The sequence below is a fragment of the Sebastes umbrosus genome, chromosome 17 (genome assembly GCF_015220745.1).
Source record: "Sebastes umbrosus isolate fSebUmb1 chromosome 17, fSebUmb1.pri, whole genome shotgun sequence".
Taxonomy (NCBI): Eukaryota; Metazoa; Chordata; class Actinopteri; order Perciformes; family Sebastidae; genus Sebastes; species Sebastes umbrosus.
The window spans coordinates 23575221-23597038 of record NC_051285.1 but is presented as its reverse complement, the minus strand read 5'-3'; the positions used below and the strand labels follow the sequence as shown (position 1 = coordinate 23597038).

Here is a 21818-nt window from a genome sequence, read left to right as displayed (position 1 = left end):
GGTGTTTTTTATCAGCCGGGAAGCAAAAGAACGAGCAAGACCCGTTGCTCGTGTGAGTACATCCCAGTACAAAACACACAGGCATCGTAGCTTCAGTGAGAGAGACGTCACTTGCGCGATTTTGGGTGTGTCTTTTCTAATTACGTATTTTCCTGTAATTCGAAAGTCAACAGTTTTACAACAAACTGCGACTTTCTTGACTTGCAAAATTATCTTTTAAATTGACAAACATCATAAATGTGATTCATGGCGCAATTCAAACTGGGAAGGGGCAGGACTTCACCACTCTATGACTCTTCAGAGACCCGGTGATATCACGGAGACATCCGGATTTAATATATGGTCTATGGTCTGCAGATGTAATTGATTACAATAAAGCAAACATTCACAGTCTTGTAACAGTCCTTACTTTGTTTATCCATGATACATGCTGCAGGCACACTAAAGCTTTGATTGTGCTCGCACAAGACACCGTGGTGCAGGCCTCCGAAGATGGCGCGCGCCCTACAAGCATGCACAGAGGCGTTTATGCTCAGCGCGTTGTTCGTTGCAATATGCTCCTGAACGTAAGGCGGCGTACAAACAAAATATTCTGTGGATAAGCAAGAAGTCAACTAGCGGTACCGGAAAGAAAAATAGGCTGCTTGGCAACAGTAGTAAACACTAAACACCGACGTACGTACTGCCAAACATTGCATTTGTGTACTGTAATTATTACTGTCGCTTACCTCCAAGTCTAAATTACTTTCTGTCTCTCGGTGCCTTCCCTCGTGTCGCCACTCTTTCCATGAGACTTTTTTTAGCTTTTAAAAATCAATCTCTCATATTCTTTCACAGCCTGCAGCAAAAAGCCTCTTCTTTCCCCAGTATGTTGCCTATTTCTTTCCTAGAATTTAATGACATGTGACTGTCCCTGTGGTCTCTCAATGGACAGTTGTAGAGATGTCTGTACAGGCCAACCTGCTTGGCCAGTCTTCCCTCGAAGGCATCCGTGTTGAAATGAAAAGCGCAGCAGCGAGCAGTCCGCGCGTAGTTACAAAAATTCAGAGGTGCACGACAGACCACCGCGACAACTTGCGGAGCCTTTGTGCACCATGCAAAAGCCGTGATGACGCGCACCATGCGCCGGCTTCACTACGTGGAGCATAAACCTAGCTTAAGGTAACGTTGTTCAGCTAATAAACTGGCAGCTGAGTGTATATTTATAGTGTATATAGAGTACAGGCTAACATAGCCTGTATCATGCTAAGTCATAGAGTATGTAATGCCGTGAGCGTGCTCGAGCAGGTTCTTCGGCTTCTTTTGTTTTGTAACTCAGCTCAGTTCTGTGCAACTTGCATTGTTTCTGTATTTGCTCGTTTTCTCAATTTGCCGCTCATTTTGTCAAATAGGTGAAGTTATTTTCTTCATTTGATTGTGTTTTTGTCTATTTGCATGTTGTTGTTTTTTTTAGTTGCAGCGTGTTAAGCTCACAGGGCCACCACACATTTCGGCAAGTGGTCTGTATGGAACCAAGCAGAAATGTAGTGAAATTTCTGCTTCAACTTTTACCCATTGTAGCCGACGGCAGTGCAGTTTTCAGTGTGATATTTGTAAAGATCCTCAGATCTCAGCCAACAAGTCAGAAATTGTTATTGCCACAATGCTGTTTTACAATGACAGGGCTAGGGTTAACAGTTTTACTGTGGATTGTTTCGCCCTTTAAAACAACAGGTACAATATTGTTGTTGGATGTTCTGGCACCTATCGGGATAATGATCAATAAAGCTATTCATTATTATTAACCGATAGAAAACGATTGAATCAAATCAGTTAGCTACCTGTTAGGGCTGGGCAATATATCGATATTATGCCGTTATCATGATATGAGACTAGATATCGTCTTAGATTTTGGATATCGGAATATCCTAATATGGCATAAGTGTAGTTTTCCTGGTTTTAAAGACTGCATCACAGTAAAATGATGTCCTTTTCTGAACTTACCAGACTGTTCTAGCTCTTATATTATTTACCTTTACCCACTTAGTCATTATATCCACATTATGGATGATTATTTGTCAAAAATCTCAACTTAAAAGTAATTTTTGCAGATGCAGATGGTACAGAAAGAGTCTTCGAAACTGCAGATTTTTTAGAAATGTGCTACAAAACAGGAGTCTGCAGTTATCTTGCATTATAACTGTTTATTTTCTCCACAACTCAAAACAACTGGGGAAAATATTCCGAAGGCAGTGGATGTATTAAACAAGTCCTCCGCCCCTCCTTGGGATCCAGCCAGTATACATACCCTGGCCCGGTGCCAACAGTGTGGATTGTCCATTACAGCACAGAGTTGCATTGTCAGTTTTTATCCAGCACAGTAACTTACTACAGGGGAAGTGCATCACATTACATTGACTTGCTTCATTAGTTAAGATGACTTGGAAACATCCTCTGCTGCACACTGTGTAGATGAACATGACAAATTGACTATATATCAGCTTTTAGGGCCTTTTTTTTTTGCCAATATCCATAATTGTAATTATGGAACTGATTCTCAGCGAGTGTTTGACACCACAGCAACAATATAATTGTTACAATGATAGACTACCTATTTAGATCCAGGAGGAAACATTTTTGGAGGACAGCTTTTAATTCTGATGAAAGCAGAGATGCAAATGAGTTTGTCAAGAGAGAATGTATGGTTGTTTGTGTGAGGGTAAACACAAAAAGACAGGGGAAAAGGTAACAAATAAGACCTCTAAAACACGAGAATATCTTATGAACATTGTTGCTCACACAATATGACACAGCCACTTCTTTTCTACATGTAGTGATTGTGTTCAGGATGATTATTTGAGCTTGAATAATAATGATTTTTTTTCTCCATATGTTTACCAAGTATTACCTTTATTGATGGAAAATGACCCCTGAAGCCACTGACATTAAGAACTCACTGGATTTCCGAGAACTCTGTTGGGTTGTGTTGTCCTCAGAGCTTTTCAGTTGGTGCAGAAAATGATTTTGTAAACGTAGGCTATAGGTGTGTGTGTGTGTGTGTGTGTGTGTGTGTGTGTGTGTGTTCTGTCGGGCTGGTAAATCTGCAGATTATCTTTTTTCGATTAATTGATTAATCATTTGACTGTGAACAGTCAAACTATAGTGAAAAATACCCATCACAACTTCCCAGAGCCCAAGGTGACATCGTCAGATGTTGTGTTTTGTTGGACCAATAATCCAAAACCCCAAAACATTGAGTTTATTATATATATTTATTTTATATATTATATAAAAAAGGGTAACACTTTATAATAACCATCATTTATAAATGGTAAATTGTTAAGAGTTAATTAAACTTAGTTATTTTACTGCTAAACAATGAAATGATAATTAATATTGTTTAATTATTAGTAGTGCTATAATCTATGTGTATTTGTGATGATTGGTTTAGTAATGAGAATAGATGATTTGTGATGATATCAACCTTTAAGAAATTGTTTGCAAAACATATATAAACATTACACAGATAGATGGACCAGATAGATGTGTAATACTTTGTTAAAAGGTTAATAATTACTTTGTAAAGCATCTATAAACATTATTTAGAAAGATAGTTAATACTTAATAATTGGTTTCTGGTCCATCTATCTATGTAATGTTCATAGATGTTTTTTAAACAATTTCTTAAAGGTTTACAAATCATTTGGTAATCATAAACAAATATTAACTATTTATGAACTAAGTTTAATCAACTGTCAATTTACCATTTATAAATGATGCTTATTATTAAGTCTTACCAAAAAGGGTAAAGCAGTAAGTCTTTATATGTGAGTGTAGGGATCTCACGTGGAGCGATACCGGTACCAAATCGATGCCAAAATTCTGAAAATGTGACAGTACTAGTTTTTCTACAGTACCACAGGTATTTTAGGTACTGGAGGGACTCGGGAATTAACGGCGTCTAAAATCTGAAAGGACGCAGTAAACTCACTATCGACACGTCCAGGGGATGCACCCTATTTTTTCCCGGATAATGCTACATTGTGAACAACAAATCCGTGTTGAAATTGGTAGGAGGAAAAGCTAACATTAACTGTTAGCAGCCGGTGGGCAACACAGTCCTGCGGAGCTAACAGCTAACGTAATGAGTTTCATTATGATGCGTTCAAGCTCCATTTAGGTGAAGGTAAATTCTAACGTTATCATAATGTGTTCAAATGTAATCTTGCAAAATGTATTTTTTGGCATGAAACCTGAATAAATACAGATGTTTGAAGAGATGTTTTCACAGCAATATAAAAGAGATAAAAGAGAGGGAATTATGACCTCTAAGTGTTTATTGGTGTTTTTTTTACCGTGGTATCGAAGTGGGTATCGAGAATCGTGGAATTTCACTGGCATTACTACATTTCTGGTATCGTGACATCCCTGTGAGGGAATTTTTTAGATTTCTTTCTTGAAAAATAACTTAAACCATTATTCAATTATCAAAATAGGTGCTGATTAGTTTTCGTCGATTGACTTATCGATTGACTGATTAACCGTTTCTAGAGGAAGGGTGTGTCTACAGACATGCATGTTGCGAAGGCAGGTCTGGCGCTCTGCTGCTGGCTCTGTTATTTCACATCCATTGCTGCTCTCCAACAGCTTTGCTGCAATGTCTCTTCATAGACAACAAGAGACACTCCTGCAACCTCCCTCCACTGCAGTGAGCACAAACACAATGGTCAACCAGGGAAAAACACGCTCGGCCTAAATTCAATGGAAAAACAGAGATGCAGGATAGCACAATTCTGTCATGATAGCTATTCTTTTATGTGGTGGGGTATAACAATAGCGGGTTTAGTTTGTCAGTTTGATCATTTAAAGACCTCTGAATGTTCAAGTTTTGATAGGAAGACAAACTAACATTTCTGTTTTCAATCTCATTTCTCTCCCTGCAGTTTTCTGTGAAGATCTACGTTCCAGCTTATATTTTGTCAATGCATCTGTGCAAGAGGTAGTGTTTGCCAGCACCACAGGGACATCGGTGCCCTGTCCCGCCGCAGGCGTGCCCCCTGTCTCACTGCGCTGGTACCTGGCCACCAGCGAGGAGATCTATGATGTGCCAGGGATCCGCCATGTGCACCCCAATGGCACCCTTCAGATCTTCCACATCCCCCCTTCCAGCTTCAGCAAACTCATCCACGACAACACCTACTATTGCACAGCGGAGAACCCCTCAGGGAGAATCAGGAGCCAAGATGTCCACATTAAGGCTGGTCAGTTTCTCTACTCATCTACACCTGTGCTTTGTTGCAAACAATCATGGTCCATTATGAGGAGTAGCTTGTCTTACACAACACCTCTCTGTTCCCTCCTCCCAGTCCTACGAGAGCCCTACACTGTCCGGGTGGAGGACCAGAAAGCCATGAGAGGCAATGTGGCGGTCTTCAAGTGCATTATCCCTGCCTCAGTGGAGGCCTACATCACTGTTGTGTCCTGGGAGAAAGACACAATGTCAATCAACGCTGAAAGTAAGTCATGGCATCTTTCTATACTACAGTAACTTCAGCAGTCCACGGGAACATATGGGGTAGTTTGAAATTTGGCATCAGTATTTAGTTACTGATGAGAATCTGTTTTCCTCTTTGCTGAGTTGTGATGAGCACAGTGACAGCAGAGGCGTGTCTGAGCCGTAGACTGTATATAAGAAGTAGATGTAGTCACCGAGCTTGGCTTTTGGCCATCCCATGTTGGTCTTTTGCAACCAGAAGTGACACGAGAGGGTGGAGCTAAGTACAACCCAACGATGAATAAGACATTTTTTCCCAACCAATAAGGTTATAATTTACTTTCATGAACTGAAAACACACTGTGAAAGGGTTAAAGTTGTAAGATGAAAACACGGACAACTCCCAGACTAGACAACACCGTGGTAGCGACCTGTCAATCACGAGGTAGCCCCGCCCTAAAGCATCCCCTGCTTTATGGTCTATTTGACTCTAAATGGGACCATAATTTACTAAATGAACATCATGCTGAAGAAGACTTGAAACTAGTGATTGAGACCATAAACTTACAATGTGTACTGAGGTAATAAATCAAGTGAGAAGTAGGCTCATTTTCTCATAGACTTCTATACAACCTGACTTCTTTTTGCAACCAGAGGAGTCGCTTCCTGCTGGCTGTTAGAAAGAATGCAAGATTAAGACACTTCCGCATTGGCTTCACTTCTCAGACCCCGGAGTTGCCCATTGAACTAATTGTACAAATCTTCTGACATGAGCCCACAAAAAGGCCTTGTTTGTACCAGCTAGCCAGGCCCATTCTCTCTCTGTGTGTGTGTGTGTCTGTGTCTGTGTATCCACATCTGTCTGACCCAATGACAGTGAGGTCCCGCTCCTCTTCCTCTGCCTGGTCTTCCACGAGAGCGCAGGCTGCCAGCCATGTCACTTAGTCTCAGTGTATTGACCCATTTCTCTGGTTGATAGGAAGCACTGCAGCACTCTGATCATTCAAATCACTTAAATGGAACGCTCGCCTGCGTGATTGTTTCCCAGCCCTGGGGGGCAAATTCACTTTATGTGGGGCATTTAGCAAACTCAATAGACAAGAGCTAATGTCATTTTGCTTTTGGATGGAGGGCAAATGCTGGCTAGCGACTGCTTTTTTTTTTTTGTTGACGTTTCACATTTGTCCGCTGAGGCGAAATCGGCCATGTTGAAATCTAAAGCAATCTCTTAATTGTCCGTAAATGGATTTGCCGCGAGCATGTTTTCAGATATGGGTATACACAAGGATGGACTATATATTGTAGGTTTTCTCATTTCGCATACATTCGTGTGTTTGAACGTATCACTGGATAGTTAAATCGTTTCGCAGCACGGCTGCACAGTTTGACTGGATATTTTGGAATGCTGGATCTTTTAGAGAAAAAAAGTTTCTGCACTGTCAAAACAAAGTGTTTATCTTGAGCTGTAAAACTCATCACATCTGTAGCCATCAGCCATGTAAACGCTGTCAGAAAAATCACCCAGCCACCAATCCACTGCTCTTCTCCATGCTAAATAATGGATGACGGAAGCCTATGAATCCATGAGCAAATGGTCTTTATTCACGTCTCAGTGCACGCATCCTACTGACGCACCGTCCATTCCCCTCATCCTCTACTACACACACTTTAAGTGCACTATGTGTGTGTCCACGTCTGCGAGTCTATATGCACACTAACTGACAGCTCGATGCAAGATGGCTTTACTCCTCATCTCGATGACCGAGCTTCCACATTTTAATTTTTTATGAATAAAAATAATAACAACACTTGGACTTCAAACAAGAAAACTTTGGGATATATAGCTTTTCTTTCTTTGCCATGAATAATTCAATTGGCTTTTCAGCTGGGAAGGTGTAGCATGATGTACAGCGTCCATCAGACAGGCCCCTCTGTAAGTCTCACTGGACGTTTCTGAGTTGTTGCAGGGTAGACTAACAAAGCACCACTTAAAGAACCCTGGTGTCCATTAGAAAAGAATGGAAAATTATGATGAAAAATGCATTCAGTGAGGACATTCAATAAAAGTAACAGTGTGGTGTAGGTGTCTGATATAGTGGTTTTATAGTGGTCTGGGGTTTTAACAGAGCCTGCTGTAGAAAAATATCCAGTTCATGCTCTTGACTCTTGTTTCACCGGAAAAAGAGATAATATCTGCTAATGAGGCAGCACAGTTTCATTTCTCTAATGTATTTCCCTTACAGTCGTATCAGTAGGGCAGTGCCCTCGCAAAACATGCCTGCTCGGAACAGGCCAAATGCTTGGCCTGTGGTATTGCTGCTTGCTGCTTAAGGCTGGCCCACACTAAAAGATTTTTCAAATCTTAAGACCCCACACATAAGGACATGTTATGTTAAATTCAACAGTTTTGTTCCTGTAGTGTGTGGAGAGCAACGATTTGGCCAAAACAGCACACCACACACTAACAGATTAATTCATGAACAACAAGAGTCCTGACTCTCTCGCGCTCAAACGTGACTTTAGTGAAAACAAAAATGTCGGATGACGGGCAGAAAGAATTAGCGATGTTACTACTTTGTAATGAAAATTCACGAAGGGTGGATGGATGAGGTCATGGAGACATGTTAAATAAACACTTGTGTTGGTGCCACAAATTAACAAGATGGTCCTCCATTGCTGAGGTCCGTCTTACTGTGACTTTATGCTTCACGTTAGCTCATGCATTAGCCGCGGCCGCCATGACAGCGGTTATTGTCCTTTCGCTTCAGTCAGCTTGGTTTTCTATTGGCTTTCGTCCTTTCCCACGTGACTGCGTCATAGGATGTCCTCGGGATAAGCTTGCTACCATTGTCGGTGTTATTGGTGTTACATGGTGATCGGGCACACACCGATTACAATACTTACCGTCGTTTTGACTTTTTTTTTCAGAAACAAAACCCATTTAGTTCATTTTGGCGTATCAGCGCCATGTTATCAATACATAGTTGGACGACGAACGCTACAAACTGAAAGTGAAAGTTTCTGCTCCGCAGCACAGAGTAGCAAGAGTCAGATTCCACACACGGACGAGAGAGAGTTGACAGACAAGATGATGGAGGATTTGATGTCAAAGCGAAAAGCAAAAGCGCCTATTTGGCAGTAATTCAGATTTAAATTCAATGCTATAAGGGAACCATAACGTTAATGAGATAATCGCCGTGCGGGGGATGGAGCGTTCACAGCCGGTGTGCGCGGTGGAGCAGCGGTTTCGGGTTTGAAATTGGTGCTGCCAGCATGGACTTCCGAGCTGATCGGGGGATGTAAAAAACACTCTTAACATACCTCACACCACAGGAATATCTGGAAAGATAATCTTAAGAACCAGCAAGAAAATTTGGGCTTTGCTGAAGATTGTTGGGAGGGGGAAATTGGGTCCAAAATCGGCTTGATTCTCGTGTAGTGTATACCCGGCATTACGAACAACTTCACACTTAACACTGAACTACCTTGGGTCCTGAGCAATACACCTGTCATGACATAATTGCGTCACACAGCGTGTGAGTCGCAGCGACTCAGAACAGAAACACTGGTGAAATAAACTCTGTTTCACGGGAAAAAACACACCAAAGTCTGACGAATCACGGTCAGAAACATAGGCGAAATACACCTAGCTGGTGTAATGATTTCTAAATGGACATATTAGTCACTTGTTTTGAAATAACCACTGTGGTTATAAAGTAGAGCATGGATTTAATTAGTGGAAGTATTTTGCCAGCAACATTATAACTTAGTATGGCAAAAACGTAAACAATTTGAGTTTCAATGTTAGAGTGGCGCTGTTCCTGTAGGCTATCCGCTCGTTGACTCCAGGGAAGTGAAGAAGAGTTCGGTATATCCAGCATTTAGCAGCAAAAGTCACTGCAGTCAATGAGCCGCGGTCTGCCCGCTGTAGACGACGTGCTTGTCTCTGTCTGCAGAGCCCCGAAGCCCCGCCCCCGCTGCTGCACAGAGCACTGTTCGCTTGTTTTTTTTCAAAGTTTATTAATATTGAACGTATTGCAAATTGCACCAAGTTGGACACGGCACATCTTTGGGTCTCCCAGCAATATACCCACCAAGTGTGAAGTAGATCAGATGAACGGTTGTCAAGATATGCGAAGGACACACAGGCACACAGACAGAGATTCCTTGCTTTATAGTTGGAAGAAACTTTTTGACAAGCTAATTTGCTTTAGGAACAATTTTGTTTATTTCACCGGACTGGACCTATTTTCCTCATTTCCACCCACTAATACAGTACTAAACCAAATCACTTGTTAATAAAGATAGATATTATTTTGTATTCTATTCTGTGCAGCAACTTAACCAAATGTGTTGAAGCAAGGAGTAGGCTAAACTCTAGTTAGCCATGCCCGCACAGCTAAACCGCCTCTTGGACTTATGAATCCCTTTGTCCAATGAAATTACTTTGAAATTGTGACTGGAATACAAACACTAGTTTCTCTTAGCTTTGACTAACTATGAAAGCAGTTGTGTGTCATTTTTGCTATTTGCATCTGTATTCAATAATATAAAATGTTTGACATTCATTTATCTATTTGAGCATCAGTGCAAGTCGGGGGAATGCATCAATTCAAAAGCTGCAAAATGTCCTGACTAAGAGGATTTCAGTTATTGTTTAGAGGAGGGAGCCAATCAGGACCAAGTCTGATTGTGATGGGTTTACTGGTTTTCTACCATTTATGGACACAATAGAGGGAAATGTATAATTGCACTGTATAATAAGCCTCGTAAAGAAGGCCCATCATCAGGAGGGCAATACTATATCTATATTTGCATGATATAAATGAAGATATGAGATGGATTGTTTTGTGTTTATTTCACAGCAGTATGAAACTCAATATAGTACTCCCTACACGGCGTTGGCCGCTTCCCAGTTCACAATTACGTGGATTACATACAAATTGATTTCTTACCGACCATCACAAAAAAAAGTGAAATTTGTGTCTGTGTACACGAATCAATACATTACATTTCGTGACTATTTCACAAACTGCTGTGCGACTGGGCTGGTTATGGACCAGGTCTTGTAGAAATGTATGTACTTCCTGTAGGCTTGTTTTCTTGGCTGCGTTGTGATGGACTGTGGCTGGCTGCGGCTGTGTTGCTGTGCAAGGCCATTCCCCAGGTGCAGCCTGCGCTGCAGTCACTGAGGAGGCCTTGTAGTCATTTGCCTTGGCCTGATGCTGCTTGCTCTGCATTCAGCACCAGTAGGGCTTAGAGGGGGCCGACCCCCCAGCACTACTGCAGAGACTCTCTCTCTCTCTCTCACACACACACACACACACACACACACACACACACACACACACCCACACAGGGGCTTCTTTTCATTCAGCACACGAGCTGAGCACTAGGGCCGTCGGCCATCACACAGATTCTCTTTGCTCTGCTCGGTTCTCCCTCATCTCTCTGTCGTTTCAATCTTTTCTTTTCTTTTTGCTCGTGCTCCCTCTTTGCACTGTTTCTATCACAATCACATACACACATATATATATATGAACTGTTACATCTAAACACGCCTTTAATATCTACATATTTTTTCCAAATGAACACCATTGATTATAGTTAGTTAATATCGTATGTTAAGCATCGCCGGTGCTGCTGGGTTTGGTACTGTAGCATGTAGTTGTTAAAGGATATTGCTCTAACACTTTCAGTATGGCCATTTGCTGAGCCATCTTGTGCATTTCACAGTTTCTTTCCTGTTTGTTGACATTTGGGATGTGTGTTGGAGTTCCTTCTGCAGCCAGTCTCGATCCCCCGCAGCCATCGCCGAGAGGGAGGAGAGCCAGCCACACTATGTCGGTTTAATTGGCTGTGTATAATGGGCCCTTGAAGTAAATATCAAGAGTTAGTATCAAAAGGCTGCTGGACGTTATCATGTGTTTCCACAGTGCCCACTGTTTCTCCTCCATTCCAAGCCAGCTACAAAGCCGGACTGGTATGAAGGGTGGGAAAAAAAATTCACCTATGTATCGATATATTTGCTTCATTTGAGTTTATGCAGAGGTAGAAGGAAGTTACTTAGCTTTTATTGTTGTAGTCTGAATAACGTGACGTCATATCCGTTCCGTATTTGTCAACCAAAACAACCGGCCGCATTGAGCCGTAACGAGATAGTAGAAAACAGCGACCTTGCATTCAAACGGCCCCGATGGAGCTCTCCATGGATGTGTAAAGAGAACGGAGCTGACAGGGAGAGCTAGTATATACAAAATAAATATATGGAAATAAGATTGATTGGATTTCATTCACCAGAAGTATAAAACATTACATGTCCCTTATGAATTAAAAAGATTCTTTGATTTTTGGGTTGCTGGAAAAAAATATAATAAATGATGCCTGACAATGACCGATATATTTGACTTCAGGACATCTCTGACTACATACATGCTGAAAATCAACCATTTTTACTGTATCAATTTAGATAATTTCCAAAGTAAAAGTCCCAAGAAGTGTATGACTCACGTTTTTTTTCCATGGCCTGGTGTTAAAAAACTTGAATATTGATATTAATATTGAATTGCAAGGTGCCCAATCGCATCAAAGCTGAAGTGTGTTTTTAGAGGGATAGTGACTTTCGTGTATCACTGTTGCCCTACTGTAAACATTTGTCCAGAGGCTTAGAATGGGAGGTAATCATTTGCTATATATACAGTATACTGTGTGTTGTAGCCAGAGGTAGTGTGGTGTAATGAATGTCTTTTGTTGGGAGCAGCCTTGCAGCTCGCTCGCTGTCGGTTTTGCCCTTTTCTTAGCGTGCTATGTAGGAAGCACAGCTATTGGCGCAGCACAATCTTGAGCTGGGGGCTAGGGTGGGTGGGTAATGGTTTTACTGGTCCCTCTGTGGTGGAGATGTAGAGGGAGAAGGAGGGGAGGTAAGGAGGGGGAGAGAAGAGAGAGGATTACTAACTCTCTCTCTCTCCATCCCTGCCTCACTCTGTCGACAGGCAGGGTTGGGACTCTGACGTGTGACAGGCTGGATGTAGAGTCTTTTTCCAGCATTCGCCATTCTGTCTGCCCATGATTGGCTGGAGTATTGTTATTCACACAGAAAAATGGGTCAGGTGGCCTGTGGAGAATGGAGTGTTTGTATGGACGGATGGACGGACAGCACAAACACGCACGCGCGCACGCGCACACATGCATACCTACACATGCATCCCACACAGAGCAGGATTATGCTCTGCAGCAGAGCGGCGGTGGCAGATAAATGACAGATAAATGAAAATAAATCCAGGTTATGTGGTAAGCGTCCCTCACGTTGAATTCGCTGCGTCCTCTCACAAGCTGCGAGACGGTTCTCTCCTCACACCCAGTGGCAGGGGCTTAGCGAGATAAATAAAGGGTTGCACTGAAGGAAAAAAAAAAAAAACTGGGAAGAAAATCAATACCTGTGTGCATGAATCTGGCTGCAGCTGCCACAAAGCATTATGGGAACATAACGGGTAGATACACTTGGGCTGGGCAGGTTGCAGGCAGCATGATAAGATATAGGTTAAAAAAAACTCTGAGCCTGATGAAAACGATATAAAATGTTGTAACTTAAAAACAATTTGATATGCCACAATCTATGCATAGATAGATGTAAGTATTTATTAGTTATCATTATTAATTTGTAAACCATTTTGTAAAGATGACCACCACTGACTGTCACAAATACTAATTATTTTTAACCTAATCAGGGCAGCTGCAATGTTGTTTATGGATTTTAATTTGTTTTATAGTCTTCATAAGGCTTAATAGACCTGTTGTAGTGGAAATATAATAATTATACATACATATACTTTTCAAAAATGTGTTACAAATTGCAATTAATTGCATGATTGTTCATAGTTAATCGCGATTAATCGCAAATTTATCGCACATTTTTTATCTGTTCAAAATGTACCTTAAAGGGAGATTTGTCAAGTATTTAATACACTAATCAACATGGGAGTGGGCAAATATGCTTGCTTTATGCAAATGTATGTATATTTTTATTATTGGAAATCGATTAACAACACAAAACAATTACAGATATTGTCCAGAAACCCTCACAGGTACTGCATTTAGCATAAAAAATATGCTCAAATCATAACATGGCAGACTCCAGGCCAACAGACAACAACAGCTGTCAGTGTGTCAGTGTGCTGACTTGACTATGACTTGCCCAAAACTGCATGTGATTATCATAAAGTGGGCATGTCTGTAAAGGGGAGACTCGTGCGTACCCACAGAACCCATTTTCAGGTCAAGAGACCTCTCCGAAAATGGCCATGACAGTTTTTCCTCACCAAAATTTAGCGAAACTTTGGAATGTTATTCAGGCGACAAGCTGGTATGACATGGATTGGATTCATTAGGTTTTCTAGTTTCATATGATGCCAGTATCTTTACTCTAGGTTTAAAACTGAGCCTGCTACAACCAAGTTGCATATATGTGGTAAAGAAATGAATGGCATTACAATTAATTTGTGTTAACGTGTTATTATTGCGTTAACTTTGATAGCCCTAAATAAAATGAAAATAAGCATCTGCATTGTATTATTACTACAGTTAGTGCACACGTGTGAATTTGAATGAGTAAATGATGTAATAGTTGTAACTGTCCACCTCTCCACAAATGAAATATGAGCATCCCTCTGGAAGAGGAGCATAAGTAATGGTTATTTTGCTTCAATGCCCCCCTGCATTGGAATCCAAACGGCTGTAGTCATTTCAGACATGTCTAATAAGTCATGGTTGGTATGCTATCATGGTATCATGATTGTATTAGGTCTTACATTACAGTGAGGCGACGTTATGAATGCTTCATTACAACATTACAGGTAGAAAACATGACTGTATATATAATTTTTGCAGTTATAATAAAATGCCTATCAATCTGTTACAAATGTGTCACAAGTGTCCAGCAGTGCTGTAAAACATGAGCATTAGATTCTGCTCTGTGTGCTCAGCACATCTCTCCCCACACAGCCTGCTGCTCCAGTCTCAGCCCGAGACTGACAGAGATATTAGTTAAATTGGCTGATGCCCTTTCTGTCTCTTTACTGCACTGGCGCCGCAATGATCACACTCCCACCTCCGTACTGTGCTGTTTGCTCACCAATAACCGCAATTTGTTCTTTATTAAACTCTCGGGGCTGGGAACAATTAGGGTGTGAGCTGGAGGTGGTGGAGTATGTGTGTGTGTGCGTGTGTGTGTGTGCGCACACGCATGCGTATATTTGAGCGCAGGCAGGAGGAGGAGGAGGAGGAGGAGGGTCGGGGGAGAGATACTAAACACTGCTTAATCTTTGATAAACAGTGAGGTCTCCTTTGTGCCGCCGCAGTTTGGCACATCTTCTCCAGGCTGCTCGCCGCTGTGCTGGGCTAGCTCATGGCTGCTTCCTCCGCGGCTCGCAGACCTGGATGGAAGCCAGGTCATGCGTGGCTCCCTGCCAAGATACAGATTAGCTATAAGCGCAACATGAGCTAATCGTGGACGGAGCCACCGATTAATTGGCACTTAGACATTCCGTGGACTGTATGGATTTGGGGGCTGGATGTTATCAGTGGATCAAAGTGATTGGCATGGATGTCACTGGTGGTTAGATATATTCACATGGCATATATTGGAGAAAAAAAAAGGATATGTTGTTGCATTTATGATAAGGTGCTGAGGCTCCAACTGTATGTAAAGCTGGATATTAAACTGCTGATAGTGCCAGGCAGGGGGCAGGTTGTGTGGTTGTTTGTATGGAGGCATATTGGTCCACAAAGATTACTTCCTGTCCAGATGGGAGGAAGCAACATGACACGGATGATGCATTCAAGCCTAAACATCTTAGGAATGAAAGGTGGAATAATGCAAGTTGCAGTTTTGGTTCAGTGACTATCTTACCTACTTCACAGTAATGGCATAAAGTAATGGCACACAGATCCAAGGTGGCCCCACGAGTGGCAGCCTCGGTGATGCACTCTCCCATACTTTTACATACACCAGGGAGGAACTTTTGAACCTCCGACAAGCAACTTGGCGTTTTAACACCAAATATCCACTGCTGCCATTATAGATTATAATTTACAGTCTGTAATGCACATTTTTACACATTTTTAGATTATAATTTACAGTATTTAATGCGCAGTTTTTTGAAATATGTACATATCATCTGTCACTTTATGTACATATTAAGCCCCCTGAGGCAAATTTGTGATTTGAGATTTTGGGCTATAAAAATAAAATTGACTTGACTTGACTTGAATCTCCACATCAATCATCCAGTCCTTGTATATCCATTCAGTATTTATTTCTTATACAGAACACTTTACTTGTATATAGACATTTTATTCAAATTTGTATTATCCATCCATCCATCTTCAACCGCTTATCCGGGATCGGGTCGCGGAATTTGTATTATTGTATTCTCAATTTATTGTTGGCCATTGTTGTTCCTAGAGCTGTTATTTCTATTCTGTGTAAGTACATTGAGATAGCTGCATAAAACCAGAGTCAAATTCCACGTATGAATACACTTAAAAATAAACCTGATTCTGATGGCATAAAAGACCTCGTAATACAGAACAGAGATAGAGCTTTAAACATCCCGCTGTCATTTTGAGATAGTGATTTTCAGGCATTTAACCAATCATCTTCTGTATGTGAGATCACCAGAGAATGCCACATAAAAAAAAAAAAAAAAACATCAGACTCAGTGGTGGATGTGGCGGACAGCTAGATGAGCGTCAGTCCCCGCGCTGTAGACACGCCTGTGTTGCTGCCTGCTGAGCGCTACGTGATTGCTCTCTGTCAGCGCTAAAAAAAAAAAAAAAGAAAGAAAGGTGATTCCCCCCACACCTCTCTGTCTCATCCATGCTCAACCCCGCTGTACTGTGACGTCACCGGAAATTATGAAAAAACTAAATGATTTGCAGGGAAGACCTTTGACTGGCGACAAAGGCTGCTTGAAATCTCAGCATCTTTGTAGGAACCTGCAGAGAGGCTGATGTGCATATAAACGTGTGTGTGTGTGTGTGTGTGTGTGATGCAGAGACAGAGAGGGAGAGGAGAAGCGTGTATTGGTGTGTGTGTGTGTGTGTGTGTTGGTGTGTAGGAGGAGGAAGGGGGGGTTGGCTGTGAATGGTTGCTCTTATCGCGTGCATGCAGCTGCTGCAGTGTCTTTGAGAGACAGAGGGGCTGTCCATGCATGCCACTCACTCTGCCTATTCACAGCCTCCCTCCCTCTCTACATCCCTCTCTCTCTCTCTCTATCCCTGTCTGTGCTGCATTTTACGGCAAGGAAGTGAGCGAAAGAAAGAGGGGAGAAACATCATGACTTGAGCTTTAATGCAGACTCATGATATGCAAAGCCCTCAGTTTCACATCCTTATAACGAGGGACTAGCAAGAAATGAAATGTCACTGGACATCACCACATCGCCCCGACTGACGTGTGATTGTTTGTGCTGCGAGGCCACGCCGGCCCGGTGCCTCCCTTTGTTGACACGGACATTTTAACATTTCAATAAATCACGGTTGTTTATGTGCAAAAGCTCAGCAGGCCTCAAATGTGGCTTGTGCTATTATATCATTCAGAGATTTTATTTTTTTTCAGTTAAATCACATTGTTTTCTCACCACAAAATCTTAGTTGCAAGTAGGATGGGAAAATTGTATTGCATAAGAATTTAAATATGCGTAACTAAAAGAAAAATTTGCACATAAATAAAGAACAACCTTGGCTGTCATGCAAGTCATTCAGAAGATAATAGCAATGAAGATTCCTCCTCCTGCTCCGCGATGCTAATCAAAACTACAAATAATGAAGTGAATTAATTCAGTGGTGCGAGTATAAAGGTGACCTGCGGAAAGGTGTCTCCAAGACGAGTCGCCATGGGAAATCACCTTGATAGATGGGCGTCTCAGGCAGCGAGGGAAGTGACATCCCCCAAGCAATGCATGTTGCACGCGTTGCCCATCCTTGCCCAGGTGCCCTGTCATGTATCGCTACACACTCCTGCAGCACTATTTTTTCGAGCTGTGATGTGTAACCTTGACTCGTGAAAAAAAGAGTGGAGGAGCAGATGGTGGGAAAGGATGATTAAGAATCAGTTTGGACCAGCAGATCTGGGAAGCCTAGAGACAAGCCACATTGTTCATGTGTTTATTAAAGGTGATTTAAAGAAAGATTTTCTTTAGTCATTTATAAAAGAAATTCCACCATTATGGTTTTAATTATCAACTAAACTGATTGAATTTACAAACAGAAAGTGGATGTTTTGTGCTCATTGCGTTCATTTAATTATCGTAAATTAAAAGATAAATTATAATTACTGTATATAGGCTATAAAGATTTTTTAAATAACTATGTAAAGATTTTTTTATTTATTTAATAATATTATTTCATATTTTTGACAGTATATAAATGTTTTATAAAAAATATGAAAAGCACATTTTTTACATATTCAAGGCCAAAAAGAAATGCATATTCTCAGTTGCTCTAAAATGTAGGGGTTCGTCCTATTTATTAAATCAAATATTAATAATATTTTAGGAATGGATTAAAGTGTTAAATGTTTATTTTTCTTTTAATAAAATTAAAACCTAAAACAGTTATATTTATATTCATTGTAGGGCTACTTAATGGGATAATAACCAAGACTTTCCTGTTATTTAATTGCCAGATTTAAAATAATTATGCAATATTTCGTTCAAGATGTATTTATATGTTTGAACTGAATGGGTTGAAAGAATTACATTCTACATACAAACTCCTGGTATTGAAAACATTCAAAGAAAATGTTATATTGGTCTTGCCAACCAACTATTTACATTATTTTGTCTAAAGTGAGGAAACCTAATTTTTTGGAAATGCTTGGATAATCCTTTAGTTCCACTCGGCAACTATAGAGAAAGATACAATACGGAGGGAGTCTGTGTAAAAATAATTCACAGGACAAAGAAATTAAACTGATAAGTGAACGAATAAAGGCTCCTTTGCATAATCCCCGTTAATCCATAATGCAGAAAACAGAGTGAGGCTTCTGAAAGCTAAGGAAACATGTTTAATTTGCATGTTTGGTGCTGCTGCTCTTTCTGCAGCTAACAAAAATAATATTACAGGCTTAGTTTACACATAGCATTGTCCCACACTCACTGACAATAAGATTTTAAATGCAAATCTAATATAAATATTATATTCATATATAAAGACGCATGAATATAATGTTTTTGTGTGTGTGGTTTGTTGGACGTGCAGCGATGAACCCCAAATAGATTTTCCTCTTGCATACAGTAAATAGTCATGTTGTTGCTGAGGGCCTGAGTTGACGCTGTGAGCTCTGCCTGATTGGCTGGAGCTTGCTATGACTCGTTGTGCGTTTGGCCAATACGGTTTGCTCGGGTTCCTCTCCTTTTTTTTTTTTCTTCTTTTTTTTTTCTTTCTCCCCACCCTAAATAAATTGCCTGGAGAAATTGAACAAAAAATTAGAGAAAGGGAGAGAGCCTTTCATCTAATTGAGAAGCTCATATTAGCTGTGGTGGGAAGATAAGCCTCCTCTCTCTCAGCAGCTATTAAGCTCACTGTATGTTAGCCAGCTTCTTCTTTTTTTTTCACTTTAGCTTGATTTTTTCTAAGCTGTGCTCGCAGTGTTGGTTGAGGTTTAAACTTATATATGTAGTTAACAGCTGTGTGTTTATCTTTGCGTGTCTCAGGTGCACAAACGCACGGCACTCCAAAATGGAGACCAGATCATGTGACCTTGTGCAGCCATTTAGACACACAGGGGGAAGAAACACACACACATTTTTCCTCACTTCATCAGCCTTGTTTACTCATTTTTCCAACACTTGAGCACAAATGTATTGTAAGCATATACTGTGTGTCCTCAGTGTCAAATAAACTGTGAGAGGAAATTGCCTTTGACACATCGATATATTGATGTAACCATGAAATATATATTAAAAGAATACTCTGGCATATTTCCTTTTCTTATTAAATAAATTAATAATAATAATAATAATTATTATTATTATAAACTATTAAGTGTATAAGTTAGGGCTGTCAATCGATTGTGCACATTTTTTATCTGTTCAAAATGTACCTTAAAGGGAGTATTTAATACTCTTATCAACGTAGGAGTGGGCAAATATGCTTGCTTTATGCAAATGTATGTATATATTTATTATTGGAAATCAATTACCAACACAAAACAATGACAAATATTGTCCAGAAACCCTCACAGGTACTGCATTTAGCATGAAATATATGCTCAAATCATAACATGGCAAACTGCAGCCCAACAGGCAACAACAGCTGTCAGTGTGTCAGTGTGCTGACTTGACTATGACTTGCCCCAAACTGCATGTGATTATCATAAAGTGGGCATGTCTGTAAAGGGGAGACTCGTGCGTACCCACAGAACCCATTTTCAGGTCAAGAGACCTCTTTGAAAATGGCCATGACAGCTTTTCCTCGCCAAAATTTAGCGAAAGTTTGGAGCGTCACTTAGCTTCCTTCGTATAAAGCTAGTAAGACATGGTTGGTGCCAATGTATTCCTTAGGTTTTTTAGTTTCATATGATGCCAGCTAGATAACTTTTTAAACTGAGCCTGCTACTACCTAAAAATTGCAAGTTGCGTTAATGCGTTAAAGAAATTAGTGGCTTTATACTTTATAAAGAATAATAACAACAATAATAATCTATTAAGTGTATAAATGTATTACATTTTAAAATGTGTGTTGTCCTCAGCATGCATGAGCGGGCAACATCCAGTAAGTGTGTCATGCCTCAATTAATGCGTCCCAACATATGTTCTAATTGACACTGTGGATAAACCTCTGCTTGGATTTATCTTGCTGTCTGATTCTTGGGGTGTAGACGTTCTTCCTGATTACATTGTGTATTCTCGCGCCTTGATCCTTTTAGCCCCCCAAACCAGGATTACATTTCCACAATGTAATCCCGGTTGGGCGGCAAAGGGGGTCACACTGCAGCCCCTAAACGTGTCGACGGTGATACTGCGGGACTATTGGAGGGGGGGGGGGGGAGAGAAGAAAAAGCAATCAAGTGGTGGTTTACTGGCAATTTGTTAATCTTCTCTCAATAAGAGTGAGGAAAGAGGGAGACCAGTAAAAGGTTTGCTCTGTCTAGGCTGCTGCTGCTGCTGCTGCTCTGGCTCACTGCCTCTTTCAGTCCAAGGCAGCCATTTTGTGTCCGTCAGTCTGTGTTGCTAGAACAGTGCCGGCTCTCTCAGTTAACATTGAAAAGACGAGCTGATGAAAACATAGCACAGTTCCGTTTTTGATTCCTAACCCAGGCTTTTTTCTTTTTTTTTAAGCTTGGAAAGAGACCATTTAGAACACCACATTATTAATGTGGTGGAGGCCCTTTATACTGTATAGTAAAAGGACAAAGTGAAGCTGAATGCTTGGGTTGTATTAGTCTAAATGCATAAGCTATTTGTATAGGGAAAGCATGAGGTACATTGAAACAGTTGTGATCCAATTCTACTGCGTTAAACAAGAAAATAATACAAATTTAAAATAAAGCATCCAGTGTATCAAGGTTTAGTATTTCACGTTACAAGTCTGTATTTTCAGCTAGAGGTGAGAGGATCCATAGGTCCTTCCCTCCACACACGCACACATCTATCCTCTCCAGAGGCAGGTGCACTAATCCTCGGCTACAATCGTTCTCCTGAAGCTCAAATAGTTCCTTATCTGTGTGAAAATAGCGGCGCTGTAGTGTGCAGCGTGTAGGGCCTGAGTAAACACGCCGTCTATGTAAGTGATCAGCCGGCCCATTCAGAGAGGCCCCATAATGGCCAGCTTCTTCCAGGCTTGTTTGCTCTGTGTTTTGTGGCTTTGGCGTCTGGCAGATGGGCCATCAGGGATTATACCTACTAATGAAGAGGGGTGGAAGAGGGTAGAGGGCGGAGGGGTGGGCGGGGGTGAAGGTTTATTACAAGTTATGATGTGACCAAGCGGAGGACAAACCTACACTGAGCGTGTTTAAAGGTGACAATTCGTGGATTCTGGTTTATATCTGAATGGAGTTTATTTGTGTTTTGCAGGCTGTTTGCTGTATAGTTTATAGCTTCTGTGATGCAGTTGTTGTAAAACTCTGAAGAAATTAGTCTCATTAGCTTTAGGGATGCACCGATACAACTTTTTCAGTCCCGATACCGACTTATACTTGGGCTTTGGGTATTTGCCAATACCGAGTACCGATCCAATACCAGTGTTTAATCAATAAGCTGTATGCCTCACTGTGCAGAAGTGACTGGGATCATTCTTTTATGTGTAAGACAACATCAGGCTTGACTTAAACATTGCTTTCCTG

The 21818-nt window shown here is 41.0% G+C and overlaps 1 protein-coding gene across 5 annotated transcripts in view; it reads left to right on the top strand.

Annotated features, from left to right (window-relative positions):
* Positions 1-21818, top strand: part of LOC119475805 (Down syndrome cell adhesion molecule homolog) — a 116916-nt gene that overhangs the window by 22266 nt on the left and 72832 nt on the right. For all 5 annotated transcript variants that reach the window (XM_037748859.1, XM_037748857.1, XM_037748855.1 and 2 more), the window contains exons 2-3: positions 4923-5240; positions 5346-5495. In XM_037748859.1, coding sequence (XP_037604787.1) covers positions 4923-5240; positions 5346-5495 — 468 coding nt within the window. The remainder of the gene's footprint in view (positions 1-4922; positions 5241-5345; positions 5496-21818) is intronic.